This window comes from Hordeum vulgare, chromosome 7H, assembly GCF_904849725.1.
Source record: "Hordeum vulgare subsp. vulgare chromosome 7H, MorexV3_pseudomolecules_assembly, whole genome shotgun sequence".
Lineage (NCBI taxonomy): Eukaryota > Viridiplantae > Streptophyta > Magnoliopsida > Poales > Poaceae > Hordeum > Hordeum vulgare.
Genome location: NC_058524.1, coordinates 445,278,130 through 445,295,533, shown reverse-complemented (window position 1 = coordinate 445,295,533; position 17,404 = coordinate 445,278,130). Strand labels below are relative to the sequence as shown.

The window sequence follows — 17,404 nt, the reverse complement described above, 5'->3', positions numbered from 1 at the left end:
TTGAGGATATGCTAGTTTTTTTATTAGATTTGATAGCCAGCGATATTGCTAAGTCCTGTGAATGAAATTTTTGTTTAATTATAAAAAAAAGCACAAATGCTTAAGGAGAAAACAATTCATTTCACACCAACACATCACATTTTACATGGGCTAACAAAATGAGATCCCATGCAGCCTGGCTAACAAGCAAACAGATAGCACAGATAGGTGTGGAATAATACTTTCTTCGTGAACTAATATAAAAACGTTTAGATCATTATTTTAGTTGTCTAAATACTTTTATACTACTTTCATCGTACCTAAATATAAGTTTTTCTAGAGATTCCACTAATAGACTACATACAGATGTATATAGACATATTTTAGAGTGTAGATTCATTCATTTTGCTTCGTATGTGGACTTTTAATGAAATCTTTTAAAAGACTTATATTTAAAAACGGAGGGAGTATTAGTTATGAGTATAAAGCAAATGATGGGAGCGAGGGAGGGAAACGAAAGGAAAGAAAATTGGGCGAAGAAAAGCGTGAATGTAGAAGAATAGAATAGAAAAGGGTAGTCGACGGCAGTACGGCACGGCGCCGCTCGAAATCCCGAAACCCCTTCCCACATCCATCGCACCTCTCCTCCCAATCAGTTATACTAGACGCCTCCCTCCCCTCTTCCTGGACCCAAGGTCAGATCAGATCAGCTCAGGCCGCCTCCGCTTCCCAGTTCCACTTCCAATTTCGATTTCCACCCCCGCCCCTTGGGAAGAGGAGGAGGAGGATGGCGATCGTGTACGCGCTGGTGGCGCGGGGCACGGTGGTGCTGGCCGAGTTCGCCGCCGTCTCGGGCAACGCCGGCGCCGTCGCCCGCCGCATCCTCGAGAAGCTCCCCTCCGAGGCCGAGGCGCGCCTCTGCTTCGCGCAGGACCGCTACATCTTCCACGTCCTCCGCTCCCCCGCCGACGGCCTCACCTTCCTCTGCATGGCCAACGACACCTTCGGACGTCAGTACTTACGACTAACCCCCTCCTCCTCCTCCTCCTCCTCCTTGAGTCTCCAGTTCTGTACTTTAGCCGATCGAGCTGTAGCTATATCAGTTTTCTCCCCTGTGTAGGGAGATTTTGCTCCCAGCCACGACATGATCTCGGATTTTTGGGATAGAATTGCATACTCAAGTTTTGTGTACTGAAGCAACCAATTATAGATCATCATGCCTTGCCAGCATCTAGTAGCTTATCTGTAATCGCTCTGCTCGTTGTTAACACTTTGGCATGCCGTCTGTTCGTGATGCAGGGAGAGTTCCCTTCATTTATCTCGAGGACATCCAGATGAGGTTCATGAAGAACTACGGCAGGGTCGCCCATTCCGCGCTGGCCTATGCCATGAACGACGAGTTCGCCAGGGTGCTCCACCAGCAAATGGAGTTCTTCTCCAGTAACCCCAGCGCCGACACGCTCAACCGCCTCCGGGGCGAAGTCAGCGAGGTGAGTGCCACAAAATGTTTGCATTTGGGACATTTCTGTCCTATTATGTTCTTAATTTGCAGTGCTGAGCTTACAATGCTTGTGCTTGCGAAAAACTGCAGATACACACGGTCATGGTTGATAACATAGACAAGATTCTGGACAGAGGCGACCGCATCTCGCTTCTTGTAGACAAGACCTCCACAATGCAGGACAGCGGCTTTCACTTCCGCAAGCAATCCAAGAGACTTCGAAGAGCTCTATGGATGAAGAATGTCAAGCTTCTGTAAGTGCTACACATCTACATCTTCAGTGATTTACTTTCTTTTCCTTCTTGTTAACTTTTGAGGACACTGGCCGCCAGCTATGGATCAGTAGCATGGCCATTGAAAGTTTGTGTGCAAGTCCCTATTGATACCACAAAGCACCTCCAGATCTGGCATCTACATGACCAGATTCCAGCCAGTTATAGTTTTCCATGTCCCCAGATTCAGTCTAGCTGGAAACTGTCGTTTCCGATCAAAAGCAACTGTTAGTTTTATGAGAAATGCAAGATATGTGCTTTGCTTAAAGAAAATATGGGGAAATTATACAGATAAGAGTACATTACACTGTTCGGGTAAGGTGTAATTTTAGAGGAGCTTTCGTAATTTGAACTAAATTCTAGAGCTCATCCAAACATCCCCCAACACTCTAGTTGAATTGCTTAAGTTAGTGTGTCATGACTGAAATCACTGAAACCCCTGTTCTGACTAGGAAACCCCTGTTCAACTAAATTCTAGAGCTCTGTATTGGCAAGTGCAGCTAAGCAGTAGCTGTCTATAACACCAGAGTTTTATTTGTTTTGACTTCTACATGTCAGTTCAACCTGTTTGGCAGCCCCTGAGATGTTCCTTGTTCTGCGTTTGTTGCAGGGCGGTGTTGACGGCGGTCATTGTGCTGCTACTTTACCTTATCATTGCTGCTTTCTGCGGAGGCCTGTCCCTTCCATCGTGCAGATCATAGAACACCAGCTTGACACCATACATGATGTTCCAAGTTTGGCTCAGCTTCCAAGGCGAAAACCCTATGTTTTGGTCGACAGATTCGTAGTTGAGTTCTCGGTAGATTGTTTTTGCTCATACAAGTCGATATGAAATGTTTGTACAAAACCGGGTCTGCGTGTACAGTATGAAATGTCGTTTGTGCTTCTTTGGGTATGTTTGTGGCAATAGTCAAGAGTCGTTCGGTGCACTGGTTTGCGGAAATTTTTACTGATGTATAGTACTTTCCTTTCTGGAAAAGATGTGAACACTGAACAGAGTATGTTTTCTTTCTTCTATGTTCTTTTGCTTGCTCTGCTTGTGCTTGGATGTTGAGCAAATTGTCAGCTGTATTGGGATGGATGTTTTGGAAGCAGTAACGTCTGTTGATCTGAATATTTCTGTGCTCGGCTTACATCCTGGTTGCTGTGGAAGCAGCTCAGGCTGCAACTGGATGTGGGCTGTCCCCGGTGTCCACATCCAAGCCCACAAAAATAGCATTTGTCGACACCCATAGTAGGAAAAAAAATATGCGGGACTTGGTGGGCTTTCCCACTTACTCCCTGCAAACGACAGGGCGAGGGCGAGGTGCTGCCACTGTTACGCTTTGGGCAGTGCTCTGCGCCGGCCGAAAGTTTTGGCCGGGCCGCACGATCCACCAACTCCCGCGCGTCCGCACTGTTGGATCTTCATGCAACATTTTTTTCTTCGATGTAGCAAAAATTCGACACAATGCAGTAATTTTTTCAACGGTTACAATAAAAAATAAAATTTATCTCCCCTAATAATAAAGCACGCATAGCTTCTTTCGTACGTCGTCGGTCATTTTGCAGAAACATCCCTTGCTTTTCCGATATTCAACCCGCGTTTTTAAGTTATAAAAAAATGTTTCGCTCATTTACATAAACCCCCTCCCCGGCTTATCCATTCCCGTCCTGAGAGAGAGGACGCACTACGCCGACGTTGACTTTGTCGGGGGAGGGGTCGGCGAGGAAGGCATCCGTGACGCCGAGGATGGGGTCCTTGGGCGTCGGCTCGGCGTGGCCGAGGAGCGACGCCATGGCCCGCGCTGGGAGCATGGGCGGGGCCCCGCGCCGCCGGATAGCGGACGCCGCGCGGCAGTACAGCGCCATGGCGGATCCGGCTTGAGGGATAGGCGGTGGGCTTCTTGGCCGGTCAGTCGGTCGTCGGAGCAGGGGAGGGGAGGGGAGTGGTGGAAGGAAATCTGTGTTTGTGTGTGTGTGTGTGTGTGTGTGTGTGTGTGGAAGCTCGCGGGAGATTGGGCAGGGGGAGGAGATCGCGTGGTACGCGGACGGCGAGACTGTCGTGCGCAGCGAGCACAATCCCAACATCGCTTATGCCTACGGTATGTAAACCGAGTGATTGATGGTGAGACTCACTAAATTTGAAGTGTTGAAGGATGAGTGGATTGCTTGAGGGCCCGAAGTAGTAACAGAAGCATAACTGCTACCTTCTGAACAATGCCACAATTCTGGTCTTCTGCACATATGTTGAGTAATAGTGTAACACAGTCGATAAATTATACAGAAATGTTGATATATAATTGTGTAGGCAGATTGTTCAATGGAATGACCAAATGTTTCTGCTTGAAATCGTTGCCGCATTCATTAAGTAACAGCAAACTCTGTTTTCAATTTCAAAATTCTCTTCTAAGTGGCTAATGTGAAATTTGCAACCAGATCGTGTGTTTGGACCAACTACGACAACACAGCAGGTATATGATGTTGCCGCTCAACATGTTGTCAGTGGTGCCATGCAAGGAATAACTGGTACTGACTATGTATTCTCTTATTCTTCTGCATTATGTTTTATAAAGAATTCTTAATGTTTTGTGGATAGGAACGAGAAAGCGGATGGAGCAACAGAACGGAAGAGAGGAGCGGTGTAGTTTGTTTTTTTGCTTTTGATAGCAGAGAGAGCGGTGGGGATGGAGATGAATGTTAAGTTTTTAGGTGGAGGTAAAGCTCCTCTGCCCTGCTTCCTCCTATGCGGCTGTAGGAGATCGAGCGAGGAAATAATCAGTTGAGACTTGAGAATGATTGGCAGAATAAAACGCAAGGAATTGTGGTGGTGGAACTCGGGTGAAGACTGAAGAAAAGAGAAACATGAGGATTTTTGTAGCACCTTTCACACAAGCGGTTTGGGGAGGCAGTGAACAATAAAGAAAATGCAATTTTTATGTGCAAAGATCCCGCTGAAAGTAACACCACGTTGCAGACATTTTACTAAGCTGGAACTCATATGCCGGCACTTCGCCAAAACGCGGTCATGCTCCACCCAAGGTTGCAATTTTCAGTGCCTGAATTTTTTGTTGGCCAAACTGTTAGAACAAAACCTGGAAGTATTTGTTGGAATTATGCCCTAGAGGCAATAATAAATATAGTTATTATTATAATTCCTGTATCAAGATAATTGTTTATTATCCATGCTATAATTGTATTGAATGAAGACTCATTTACATGTGTGGATACATAGACAAAACACTGTCCCTAGCAAGCCTCTAGTTGGCTAGCCAGTTGATCAAAGATAGTCAGTGTCTTCTGATTATGAACAAGGTGTTGTTGCTTGATAACTGGATCACGTCATTAGGAGAATCACGTGATGGACTAGACCCAAACTAATAGACGTAGCATGTTGATCGTGTCATTTTTGTTGCTACTGTTTTCTGCGTGTCAAGTATTTGTTCCTATGACCATGAGATCATATAACTCACTAACACCGGAGGAATACTTTATGTGTATCAAACGTCGCAACGTAACTGGGTGACTATAAAGATGCTCTACAGGTATCTCCGAAGGTGTTCGTTGAGTTAGTATGGATCAAGACTGGGATTTGTCACTCCGTGTGACGGAGAGGTATCTCGGGGCCCACTCGGTAATACAACATCACACACAAGCCTTGCAAGCAATGTAACTTAGTGTAAGTTGCGGGATCTTGTATTACGGAACGAGTAAAGAGACTTGCCAGTAAACGAGATTGAAATAGGTATGTGGATACTGACGATCGAATCTCGGGCAAGTAACATACCGAAGGACAAAGGGAATGACATACGGGATTATATGAATCCTTGGCACTGAGGTTCAAACGATAAGATCTTCGTAGAATATGTAGGATCCAATATGGGCATCCAGGTCCCGCTATTGGATATTGACCGAGGAGTCTCTCGGGTCATGTCTACATAGTTCTCGAACCCGCAGGGTCTGCACACTTAAGGTTCGACGTTGTTTTATGCGTATTTGAGTTATATGGTTGGTCACCGGATGTTGTTCGGAGTCCCGAATGAGATCACGGACGTCACGAGGGTTTCCGGAATGGTCCGGAAACGAAGATTGATATATAGGATGACCTCATTTGATTACTGGAAGGTTTTCGGAGTTACCGGGAATGTACCGGGAATGACGAATGGGTTCCGGGAATTCACGGGGGGGGGGGGGGGGGCAACCCACCCCGGGGAAGCCCATAGGCCTTGAGGGTGGCGCACCAGCCCTTAGTGGGCTGGTGGGACAGCCCAAAAGGGCCCTATGCGCATTGGAAGAAAAATCAAAGAGAAAAGAAAAAAAAAGGAGGAGGTGGGAAAGGAAAGAGGGACTCCACCCACCAAACCAAGTAGGACTCGGTTTGGGGGGGGGGGGAGTCCTTCCCCCCTTTGGTTCGGCCGACCCCCTTGGGGATCCTTGAGCCCCAAGGCAAGGTCCCCTCTCTCCCACCTATATATACGGAGGTTTTAGGGCTGATTTGAGACGACTTTTCCACGGCAGCCCGACCACATACCTCCACGGTTTTTCCTCTAGATCGCGTTTCTGCGGAGCTCGGGCGGAGCCCTGCTGAGACAAGATCATCACCAACCTCCGGAGCGCCGTCACGCTGCCGGAGAACTCTTCTACCTCTCCGTCTCTCTTGCTGGATCAAGAAGGCCGAGATCATCGTCGAGCTGTACGTGTGCTGAACGCGGAGGTGCCGTCCGTTTGGTACTAGATCGTGGGACTGATCGCGGATTGTTCACGAGGCGGATCGAGGGACGTGAGGACGTTCCACTACATCAACCGCGTTCACTAACGCTTCTGCTGTACAGTCTACAAGGGTACGTAGATCACTCATCCCCTCTCGTAGATGGACATCACCATGATAGGTCTTCGTGCGCGTAGAATTTTTTTTGTTTCCCATGCGACGTTCCCCAACAGTATTAGCTTACCACGTGCTAGAAATTTCAAACCTGCCTCGGAATGTTTTAGTCTGTTCATGTGTTTATCTTGGAATCAATAGGTAATCACATACCAGAACTTTGGTAGTATATAGCTCAAACACAAAGCTGGGTTGTTAAGCTTATCAGAAGAGAAACCTGACATGTAATGGTTCCATGAAACTGGTTTACATTCTTCATTGTTGTGCTTCTGGCACAATGGGTGTGTAGAATGGACAGATTTGCGAGACATACGTGTTTGCATCAATACATCAAAGTTTCTTTGCGTACTGGTAGTTCTACTTCCGATGTTTCTGCGGTATATTTCTGCGGGATATTGTTCTGTTGGTAATGGCTCTGAATGTGAGGGTGCTAAGAACTACTTGCTGTGTTGTGTTGTTCCCTTCATTACATGAAGTAGATTGAATGACAGTAAAGACTGGTGATGTGATATCTCACTATATGTCTATATGTCTATTTCAATCTACTCTTTCTGTTTGTAAATATAGAACCTTTTAAAGATTTGTCTTATAAATTAGTAAGAATTTATAACATACGTGTTTGCATTCTGCGGCATTTGCATTCTGCGGCATTCGTGTTTGCATTCTGCGGTTTGCATTCTGCGGCAAACACGTATGTCATTCTGCCGCAGAATTCCACTCTAACCTTGAATTCCACTCTAACGGTTTAAGTGAATTCAGATATCTGATTTTTTTTCTTGTTCAACCAAATGAATTTATGAACCTTGCCAAAAATCCTTGAGGTATCCGATTTTTTATTGTTCAGCCAAATGAGTTTTTGAACATTGCCAAAAATCCTTCAGGTATCTGATTTTTTCTTGTTCAACCAAATCAATTTTTGAACCTTGCCAAAAATCCTTCAGGTATACATTTTTTTTGTTCAACCAAATGAATTTTTCAACCTTACCAAAAATCCTTTAGATATCTAATTTTTTCTTGGCCAACCAAATGAATTTATGAACCTTGCCAAAAATCCTTCAGGTATCTAATTTTTTCTTGTTCAACCAGATGAATTTATGAAACTTGCCAAAAATCTTTCAGGTATCCAATTTTTTCTTGTTCAACCAAATGAATTTACGAACCTTGCCAAAAATCCTTCGGGTATCCGATTTTTTCTTGTTCAACCAAATGAATTTTTAAACCTTGCAAAATATCCTTCAGGTATACGAATTTTTTGTTCAACCAAACGAATTTTTGAACCTTGCCAAAAATCCTTTAGGTATCCGATTTTTTCTTGGCCAACCAAATGAATTTATGAACCTTGCCAAAAATCCTTGAGGTATCCGATTTTTTTGTTTGACCAAATGAATTTATGAAGCCAAAAATCCTTGAGGTACCGATTTATTTTCTTGTTCCACCAAATGAATTTATGAACCTTGCCAAAAATCCTTTAGGTAGCCGATTTTTTCTTGTTCAACCAAATGAATTTATGGACCTTGCCAAAAATCCTTCAGGTATCCAACTGTTTCTTGTTCAATCAAATGAATTTATGAACCTTGGCAAAAATCCTTCAGGTATTTGATGTTTTCTTGTTCAACCAAATGAATTTTTTAACCTTGCCAAAAATCCTTCAGGTATCTGATTTTTTCTTGTTCAACCAAATGAATTTTTGAACCTTGCCAAAAATCCTTCAGGTATACGATTTTTTTGTTCAATCAAATGAATTTATGAACCTTGGCAAAAATCCTTCAGGTATTTGATGTTTTCTTGTTCAACCAAATGAATTTTTTAACCTTGCCAAAAATCCTTCAGGTATCTGATTTTTTCTTGTTCAACCAAATGAATTTTTGAACCTTGCCAAAAATCCTTCAGGTATACGATTTTTTTGTTCAATCAAATGAATTTTTTAACCTTGCCAAAAATCTTTTAGATATCTGATTTTTTCTTGGCCAACCAAATAAATTTATGAACCTTGCTAAAAATTGTTCAGGTATCCGATTTTTTCTTGTTCAACCAAATGAATTTATGAAGCCAAAAATCCTTTAGGTATCCTATTTTTTATTGTTCAACCAGATGAATTTATGAACCTTGCCAAAATCCTTTCAGGTATCCTCTTTTTTCTTGTTCAACCAAATGAATTTACAAACCTTGCCAAAAATCCTTCAGGTATCCAACTTTTTCTTGGTCAAACAAATGAATTTATGAACCTTGGCAAAAATCCTTCAGGTATCCGATTTTTTCTTGTTCAACCAAATGAATTTATGAACCTTGCCAAAAATCCTTCAGGTATCCATTTTTTGTCTTGTTCAATCAAATGAATTTTTGAACCTTTCAAAAAATCCTTCAGGTATACGAATTTTTTTTCAACCAAACTAATTTCTGAACCGTGCCAAAAATCCTTTAGGTATCCGATTTTTTCTTGGCCAACCAAATGAATTTACGAACCTTGCCAAAAATCCTTCAGGTATCCGATTTTTCTTGTATGACCAAATGAATTTATGAAGCCAAAAATCCTTCAGGTATCCGATTCTTTCTTGTTCCACCAAATGAGCTTATGAACCTTGCCAAAACATCCTTTAGGTATCTAATTTTTCTTGTTCAAGCAAATGAATTTATGAACCTTGCCAAAAATCCTTCAGGTATTCTACTTTTTCTTTTTCAATCAAATAAATTTATGAACCTTGACAAAAATCCTTCAGGTATCCGATTTTTTCTTGTTCAACCAAATGAATTTATGAACCTTGCCAAAAGTCCTTTAGGTATCCGATTTTTTGTTGTTCAACCAAATGAATTTTTGAACCTTGCCAAAAATCCTTCAGGTATACGATTTTTTGTTGTTGAACCAAATGCATTTTTGAACCTTGCCAAAAATCTTTTAGGTATCCGACTTTTTCTTGGCCAGCCAAATGAATTTATGAACCTTGCTAAAAATCCTTCAGGTATCTGATTTTTCTTGGTCAACCAAACAAATTTATGAACCTTGCCAAAAATCCTTCAGGTATCCGATTTTTTTTGTTCAACCAAATGAATTTATGAACCTTGCCAAAAATCCTTCTGGTATCGGATTTTTTCTTGCTCAACCAAATGAATATATGAACCTTGCCAAAAATCCTTTAGGTATCCATTTTTTCTTGTTCAACTAAATGAATTTATGAACCTTGCCAAAAATCCTTCAGGTATCCGATTTTTTCTTGTTCAACCAAATGAATTTATGAACCTTGCCAAAGCTTTGTACTGATTGATAGTATTACTTGAAACCAATTTAACTAGAAATGCTATCTTGGAGCGGGGACACTAACTTGCTTAGCTTCTGGGCAACGCGATTCGCTCCTTATAACTGACTCACATAATGCACTGAGGCTGGTATGTGATACACCTCTCCCCACATCTGTATTATAAATACAACTGGTGGGGGTATTCTGTTGGTGACCTGTAAATTACAGGCGTATAGATTTACACGGGTAGAAAATATCAAACCATCCAAGCGGGGCCTGAACTGAATTTATGTCCCATAATTGAAGAATTTCAGACTTCGTTTGTGCAATATGACGAGCTGCATCCAAAACAGACAGCCCCATTGAAACAAATTGAAGCATTGGATAACACAAAGCAAGTTTACAATTGAGATCTTTAACTGACTAGTACATTCACTTGTTATGTTAAACTGGTGTGTCAATGATTTCTAACTTGGTGGTTGGCCTTCTTATTACTGCATGTTGCTTACTGGTACCGTATAATATACGGTGTTTGTTGAAGTGATGTTTAGGGATTTCAGTGCTGCTACTTTTCTTATATAAAGTTAGTCAAGCTTTATAATTTGGGAAACGATTACCTTTCATCGGTCGATCGCGCGCGGCTGTCCGCCAGCTCCGTAGCCGTTCGATTTGATCAGACAGTCGCACAACATCCCGCGTCTGCCAAAGCCGCTTTCATTTCCTGCAACTGGCCTATTGTTTCAGGATACGTATTCTTGATACTGGATAACAGTAGGGATGTTTCTGGGGCTCGTCTGGCTCCACTCTATTCTTGCTCAGTCAATTTGCTTTCCTCCACCGCTTGGTTCTCTGCTCCTCTTTCTGCAACATGATCTCTGCTGCGAATTTTTTTTGTAACATTATCTGTGTTGCAAAAATTTATTTACCAAGATCTATGTTACAAAATGTTTCTGCAACATGATCTTTGTTGCAAAAATAAAGGACCACAGGCGACCGCTAGATTGCGAGATTAGGACGGCGATCCACTGACTATTTGTTTCAGGAGTTATTTCTGCAACGCGGTTGTTGTTTATACAACGCGACTGTTGTTTCAGGAATTATTTCTACAACATGGCCATTATTTCCGCGACGGAGATGATGTTTCAAAAATTAACCCAGGCTTCTTGATGCCATCTTCTCGAAGACGGTAGTTTAGCTCCTACACGTCGACGGCGGACTAATTTTACGACGGGCTGGCGACGGCTTCGCGTGGGGCACAGCTGTGTAGAGGCCAAGGAAGAGTGTCTAGTTTCCGCAACAAACCGGTTGTTGCGGAAAATAAGGACTGGCCATGCGGCGGGATGCGGATGTTAGATCAGACGGATGTTAGCTCGGGCATCCAACGGCTGGCTAGGTGACGGATAATTTTTATAAATCATTCAACAGACGCGTAGCGTTTCCCTTATAATTTGACTTGAGATAAATTTTATATGCAGACTAAAAACCCGAGGGAGTACATCTTTTGCGATGCCGGCCACCTTGTTTGAACTTTTGCCTCTCTTTTTCCCGCTAAAATATGTGTGAGGATATCTGTACGCTTCGTTTTTTCAGTTGAACTGCTCCCGGTCCTGTCCTGTACTCCCGTTCCGGTATCGGTGAATGCAGAGCAGTTAGAAAAGCAAATTCCAGCAAACTAAAGCAACCACTCCTGCAAACCCAACCACACTCAACTTGTTCACCATCAAGCTCTTCGATCAATCATTCTTCCAACTATTCCATTACCTCTGTACCCGATCTGCATGGTGCCTGCTTGCATATATGCTGCATTGCGGCATGGCATCTACGCAACAAGCAATCTTCATCTCCATCTCAATCTCCCAAACAAGCAGGACGTACCTAGCAGCTAGCCATCCTAGCCAGCATGAGCAGCACCAACGAGGCCACCGTCATCCACATGGACGACACCACCGGCAAGGCACCGGTCACGTCTGCACCACCGCCAGCTGCCGCAGCCGCGCCGGTGCAGCAGCAGCAGCGCAAGTCCGGCGGCGGCGTGCCGTTCATCCTGCGCAGCGGCGCCGAGGGCTTCCGTCGCTGCATGGCCTTCGTGGACCTGCTGCTCAGGGTGGTGGCCTTCGGGCCCACGCTCGCGGCGGCCATCTCCACGGGCACCTCCGACGAGACGCTCTCCGTCTTCACCGAGTTCTTCCAGTTCCGTGCCAGGTTCGACGACTTCCCGGCCTTCACCTTCTTCATGGTCGCCAACGCCGTCGCCGCGGGGTACCTTGTGCTGTCCCTCCCCTTCTCCATCGTCGGGATCATCCGGCCCAAGGCGACCGGCGTCAGGCTGCTGCTGCTCGTCTGCGACACGGTGATGGTGGTGCTGGTGACGGCTGCTGCGTCTGCGGCGGCGGCCATCGTGTACGTGGCGCACGAAGGGAGCCGCCGCGCCAACTGGGTGCCCATCTGCATGCAGTTCCACGGCTTCTGCCAGCGCACCAGCGGCGCCGTCGTCGCCTCCTTCCTCGCCGTCCTCGTCTTCATCGTCCTCGTCCTCCTCTCCGCCTGCGCGATCCGCAGACAACGCTAGGCTGCCTACGTGCCATCGCCGACCGAGGTCGATCGCTCGAGACGCTTTCGAAACAATTCTGGTCTTGATTGCCCTTTCTCTACTTTACTTTGATTTGGTCGTGCTCATGAGTGAACTGCGTCGTTTCATATACTCCAGTGTCCTCTGGTGTAAGGTGTTCGTCAATCAATTGTTCGTCGATCACTGTGCAATGTAACTACTATACAAGTGTATCAATCAATTTCAACATTTCCGACCTGTCTCCAATCAATCAGCTGGCAGAACAAGGAAGAGGAAAGAAAGAAATGCACAGCAGAGATGCATGGATGAATGATGATGGCACATTATATAGAATATAGATAGTAGATTAGATCACTGTTGCTTCTGGTTTTGCTTGCTGCGGTAGTAGGCCATGCCCCGGATGCCGTCGGGGTCCATGGCGAATCCCAGCGGGCGGTAGAACCCGACCACCCTGGGCTCGGCGTAGAGCACGATGTTGCCGACGCCCTTGCGCCGGAGCTCCGCCACCAGGCGCTCCATGACGGCGCGGCCGAGCCCGAGGCCCTGGCACGACGGCTCCACCACCACGTCCCACACCACCGCATTGAACACCCCGTCCCCGGCCGCGCGCGCGAACGCCACGGGGCGCCCCGTCGCCTCCGACGCCAGCCACGCCACCTCGCTGTGCTCCAGCGCGCGCCGGAGACGCTCCTCCTGCCGCCGAGGGAACCCCACGCGCGCAAACACCTCGTTCAGCGCCGCCACGTCCAGGCCCTCCGCGGTGCGCCGCACCGCGAAGCCCCGGGAAGACAGCTCCGAGTCAGACACCGTCAGCTGGACGCCCGCGACGGCGCCGCCGGCCGACGCGGCGGGACGGCGCAGGAGGAACGGGTTCCTCCTCGGGTTGAGCTTGACGGCGGCGTGGAGGAAAGTGCGCGCGCGGAGGCGGGGCTGCAGCTGCGGTTGTTGCATGGCTGGTGTGCTGATGCCTTCGGACTCCTGTGGCCATGGACTGCTTGCTTATCCTTCCCGGCTGTCACCTTAGGTTTCTTCCCGCCACTAATTCTGTTGCACAGGTTGTCGGGTTATCTGCCAATGTTAAAACACTTTTATTTTGGTAGACCCCTTATACATTAAGGCCTCGTTCGGCTCTGGTGTATTCGCAGGCTTCAACGGGTATTTTACCGGTCGGTGTAGGAATCCCGAAAATTCCCAGCAGGTCCATTCGGTACCACGGTATTGGACCGGCCCATCCCGAAAATTACACCCCAAACCCTCCAGTATTCGTGTGAGAGGAGACGCGACCTAACCCTCGTGAAATTTCTCCCCCGGCTGTGACGGCGCCGCCTCCTCCGCCCTCCTCCCTCCCGTAGTTCGCCGCCGGGATCCAAGCCGAGCCAGATGCTGCCTCAGATCCCGAGGCCTCTTGGCTCTTGACGTCGTCGTTGCCGCTGCCGTTGCCGTCCGCGCCGAGGCCTCTTGGTTCTTGGCCTCCGTTGCCGCTGCCGTCCGCGCTCCGACGGCAGATCCTTCCGAAAACGTGTCATTTTCGCCGGTATGGACTGGTTTCACCTCACCCCTCCCCTCCCCTCGGTGCTCCTATGATTCTTTGACAGCCGGCAGATGCTCTGGTTTCATTTAAATCAGGTTCTTGCATTTAAATCAGGTTTTTCCTTCGGTTAGTAGTAGAAGTTTTGGGTACAGGGATGCAGCGGGTTGTGGGTACAGGGATGCAGCGGGTTGGGGTGCAGCTTCTAGTTAAGATTCAGAGGTCTGTATGTAAAGGGGCAAAGCAGAATGGTAAGATTCTAGTTAAGATTCACAGGCTTAAAGTGGAAGGTGGTTCTGTAAAAGAAAACTGATTAATTGATTCTAGTTAGAACCTGTCTGATTAATGAACTGATGTTACACACTATCTGTAAAAAAAAACTGAAACTAAGCTCTACTACTACACAGTTTCTGAATTTAATCAGCTAGCTAGCTGGCTAGTGTCTTCCTTGTCTGTTGTGGGAAGCTTCTCGTGCTGCCCTCCCCATAATCTCACCCTCTCCAGCGCCCTCGATGCCTGAAACCAAATTAGGACACGCATTTTTAAGATTCTAGTTAAGATTCTAGTTCATTAACCAGCTTCTAGTTAAAGTGGAAGGTGGTTCTGTACCTCTTGCTCTGTAGATATCGTCAAGTGCTAATGCTGTTATAATTATATGGATCGTGTTGCTAGTTGGAATTTGTTATGTGAATTTGTTCTTTTAACCGGAGAAGATGCTATATATTTACATGTCGACACATGCTTTCTCAATTATGTTGCTGTTTTGTTTTTTTATACCTTAGACCAACAGTTTTGTTTCTTTATAGGTACCCGAGCCTTGGTTTATAGTGGGAGTGGACGAGCCGCCACCTTCGTGGGATCCGTTAAGACGCCAAAGTTTGGTATGCCTTGTATTTACTAGGGCTTGTTAGCTCTCTAATTCTTGTTAGCTTTCTAATTCTTGTCATTGTTTCTTGATTGCTTCGGTATTAGTTTTGAAATGAAGTCACGGGGTCTAGATCATATTAGGAAGAGAAGAGAGGAAGATGATGATGAGATGGTCCTTTTCATCCTTCCATTATTGCACTCGTACTTAATGGACAGTAGAGGACGGGGTGAAAAAAACAAAGGCATAGCTCGATCCTTTATGGCAAGCAACGTGTTGACGAACTTCTTGAAGGACATGTGAAGAATTGCTTGGTAGCTTTTAGGATGGAACCATACATCTTTAAGTCTTTAGCATCATATCTTAGAAGGAAAGAATTGATAAAAGACACAAGACTCAAGGTGGAGGAGAAGTTAGCATTCTTCCTGTACATGTTGTCACATAATTCATCATATGAAGATATGCAACTGGAATTCAGGCATAGTGGATCCACCTTTCATGAGTACATCAACGAGTTCTTTGATATCATCCCTGCCCTATGTACTCGCTTTGTGGAGCCTCCACGCATTGACGAACCACATCCAGTAATTGCTACCGATGAACGATTCTATCCATACTTCAAGGTTCTTATCTTGACACTTAAAAATTCCTTACCTTTCTCCATTAAAATCTCAAAAGTTAATTAGCAAATCTGTTTTTTTTACAGAATTGTATAGGTGCTATCAATGAAACCCAAGAAGGAGAAGCGCAAGAACAGTGGTGATGTGATTGCTGGAGCATTAGAGAAGTATATAGAGTTGAAGAAAAGGCAAGTAGATGATGAAGCTACATATTTGGCCAATGAAAAGGCAGATGCAACAAAATTACATGAATTCTCTATCACCAAGTGCATGGATGTGTTGAAAAAAATGGAGGATGTGACCCGCGTCGAGAAGATCAAAGCATTCAACGTCTTCAAGGATGCTGCAAACCGTGAGATTTTCATCAATGCCGCTGATGATGATAAAGATACTGCTGTTATGTGGCTTCGGAGCCAAATGTCCCCATGAGGTATGTTCAAGACAGGTAGCAGACATAACTTCTTTGTTATATAATTATGTGATAGTTGATGGTATATTACATCTCTTCCTTGTTATAATTCTCTGATAGTTGATGGTATATTACATCTCTTCCTTGTTATAATTCTGTGATAGTTGATAAAACTTGCAGACATAACTTCCTTGTTATATAATTCTGTGATATATTAGTTAAATTTTGGGAGATTCACCATGTGGAGGCAGTGGTTCAACTCAGATCCTTTTGCAAACGATGTTATGTTTGATAACATAACGTCGAATGCTCTAGAATTCAGATCTTTAGTTAGTTTTAAACCACATTCCAGGCAGTGTCTTCTAGTCTGTACAGAAAGCATTTACACGTGGAAAAGGTAGTTAGCTCTACAGGTTTTGCTGAATTCAAATTATCTAAATCATAATATAATATACTAAAGCTCGGTAGAGTAGCTTACTGGTTCAAGAACCGTCCAACATATAGCTGAAAAGGGGACATCACGTGCAAGTTGTGCTCCCATACCTGTCCATAGAAGATGGTATCCCCGAGCTGTTTGCACTGTCAAAAGTATAGTTTAATCAAAACAAATGAGAATATAAAGCTACAATTATTGGTTCGTTTCTATAAATTTTTGAGAATAATGTAGCTGGTATGGACAATTGTTGTGCTGAAGTCATGCAATGATTTGACTGATTCATTAGTTACAGGCCAACAGACAGTATACTAGACATACAATTTTCAGGGTGGCTGATGCTTTGCCTGGATGAAAGTACGCCTAGCATAGTCTTCCACATTCCAGGGGGTTTCGCCCCACCACTTGATTGCATGAAGGCCTATAAACTGATGCTTTGCCTCGATGAAAGTATACCTCATGTAAAATCTGTACCTGACCACCTCGACGTGGTCAAATCTACAGGAGCAGTGGTGGTAGTACAAAAATTAGGTTCATTGTCAAAAATAGCAGTAGTGGTGGTAGTACAGGAGCAGTGGTGGTGGTACAAAAATTAGTACAAAAACAGTTGATGCTTTTACTTTCTCATTATGGGTGATCATTGACAGTTACACTGACTGCTGTTTGTTTTGTTTTGTTCCGCAGCCTGCAGCTATGAGATCGTTGCACTGGCAACAAGCACCCAATAAAGAAAAGCGCAGTCGGTGTTAGCCCCTTAGATCTGCCAGAAAGTGGTTCATCTCATAAACTGGCATTTTACCAGCACTCGTTTTGAGCCTCCTGCTGATCTTATGTCATGTAAAATAAAGCAAACTAGGTTGACCTTATTTGGGAGTCGCTTTCTATTTTCAATGCCTACTTGTTGCACAAATGGAATGTTTCATTTCTCCTAGGAGTCAGTTTGCTATTGATGATGACATGATTTTCAATAAATTGTCGACCTCGGATCTTTGATGATGCCCCTTGATGTCTGCTATTTTATGTCATTTGGTGTCTGTTCCAAACCATATCAACAGTTATTTTATGCCCCTTGATGTCTGCTAAGTTATGTCATTTGGTGTCTGCTATTTTTATTTTTTTGATGATGCACATTCT

General features: G+C 44.7%; 3 protein-coding genes and 2 long non-coding RNA genes across 5 annotated transcripts; 3 read left to right on the top strand and 2 right to left on the bottom strand.

The window, feature by feature from the left end:
* The first annotated feature begins 561 nt into the window (after positions 1-561).
* On the top strand, positions 562-2,769 carry LOC123407466 (vesicle-associated membrane protein 714). Its single transcript, XM_045100599.1, has 4 exons — positions 562-989; positions 1,279-1,469; positions 1,571-1,734; positions 2,363-2,769. Exons 1-4 carry the CDS (start codon positions 767-769, stop codon positions 2,451-2,453), a joined length of 669 nt encoding a protein of 222 aa, XP_044956534.1. The 5' UTR covers positions 562-766; the 3' UTR covers positions 2,454-2,769.
* An 8,490-nt stretch (positions 2,770-11,259) lies between these two features.
* LOC123408658 (casparian strip membrane protein 2-like) lies at positions 11,260-12,661 on the top strand. Its single transcript, XM_045101716.1, has one exon. The coding sequence runs from the start codon at positions 11,747-11,749 to the stop codon at positions 12,413-12,415; it is 669 nt and encodes a 222-aa protein (XP_044957651.1). The 5' UTR covers positions 11,260-11,746; the 3' UTR covers positions 12,416-12,661.
* Positions 12,624-13,484, bottom strand: LOC123408659 (serotonin N-acetyltransferase 2, chloroplastic). Its single transcript, XM_045101717.1, has one exon. It carries the CDS (start codon positions 13,364-13,366, stop codon positions 12,767-12,769), a length of 600 nt encoding a protein of 199 aa, XP_044957652.1. The 5' UTR covers positions 13,367-13,484; the 3' UTR covers positions 12,624-12,766.
* Positions 13,485-15,546: 2,062 nt separating this feature from the next.
* Positions 15,547-17,180, top strand: LOC123410100. Its single transcript, XR_006612967.1, has 2 exons — positions 15,547-15,858; positions 16,955-17,180. It is a non-coding gene; the product is annotated as an uncharacterized LOC123410100 (long non-coding RNA).
* Positions 16,192-16,696, bottom strand: LOC123410101. The gene is made up of 3 exons (XR_006612968.1): positions 16,592-16,696; positions 16,316-16,407; positions 16,192-16,204 (listed from the first exon to the last, which is right to left on the bottom strand). It is a non-coding gene; the product is annotated as an uncharacterized LOC123410101 (long non-coding RNA).
* Positions 17,181-17,404: the final 224 nt, after the last annotated feature.

Coding starts and splice junctions, on each gene's coding strand:
- LOC123407466 (XM_045100599.1), top strand. CDS start 767: ATGGCGATCGTGTACGCGCTGGTGGCGCGGGGCACGGTGGTGCTGGCC. Junction 990..1,278: donor GGCCAACGACACCTTCGGAC/GTCAGTACTTAC, acceptor TTCGTGATGCAG/GGAGAGTTCCCTTCATTTAT. Junction 1,470..1,570: donor TCCGGGGCGAAGTCAGCGAG/GTGAGTGCCACA, acceptor GAAAAACTGCAG/ATACACACGGTCATGGTTGA.
- LOC123408658 (XM_045101716.1), top strand. CDS start 11,747: ATGAGCAGCACCAACGAGGCCACCGTCATCCACATGGACGACACCACC.
- LOC123408659 (XM_045101717.1), bottom strand. CDS start 13,366: ATGCAACAACCGCAGCTGCAGCCCCGCCTCCGCGCGCGCACTTTCCTC.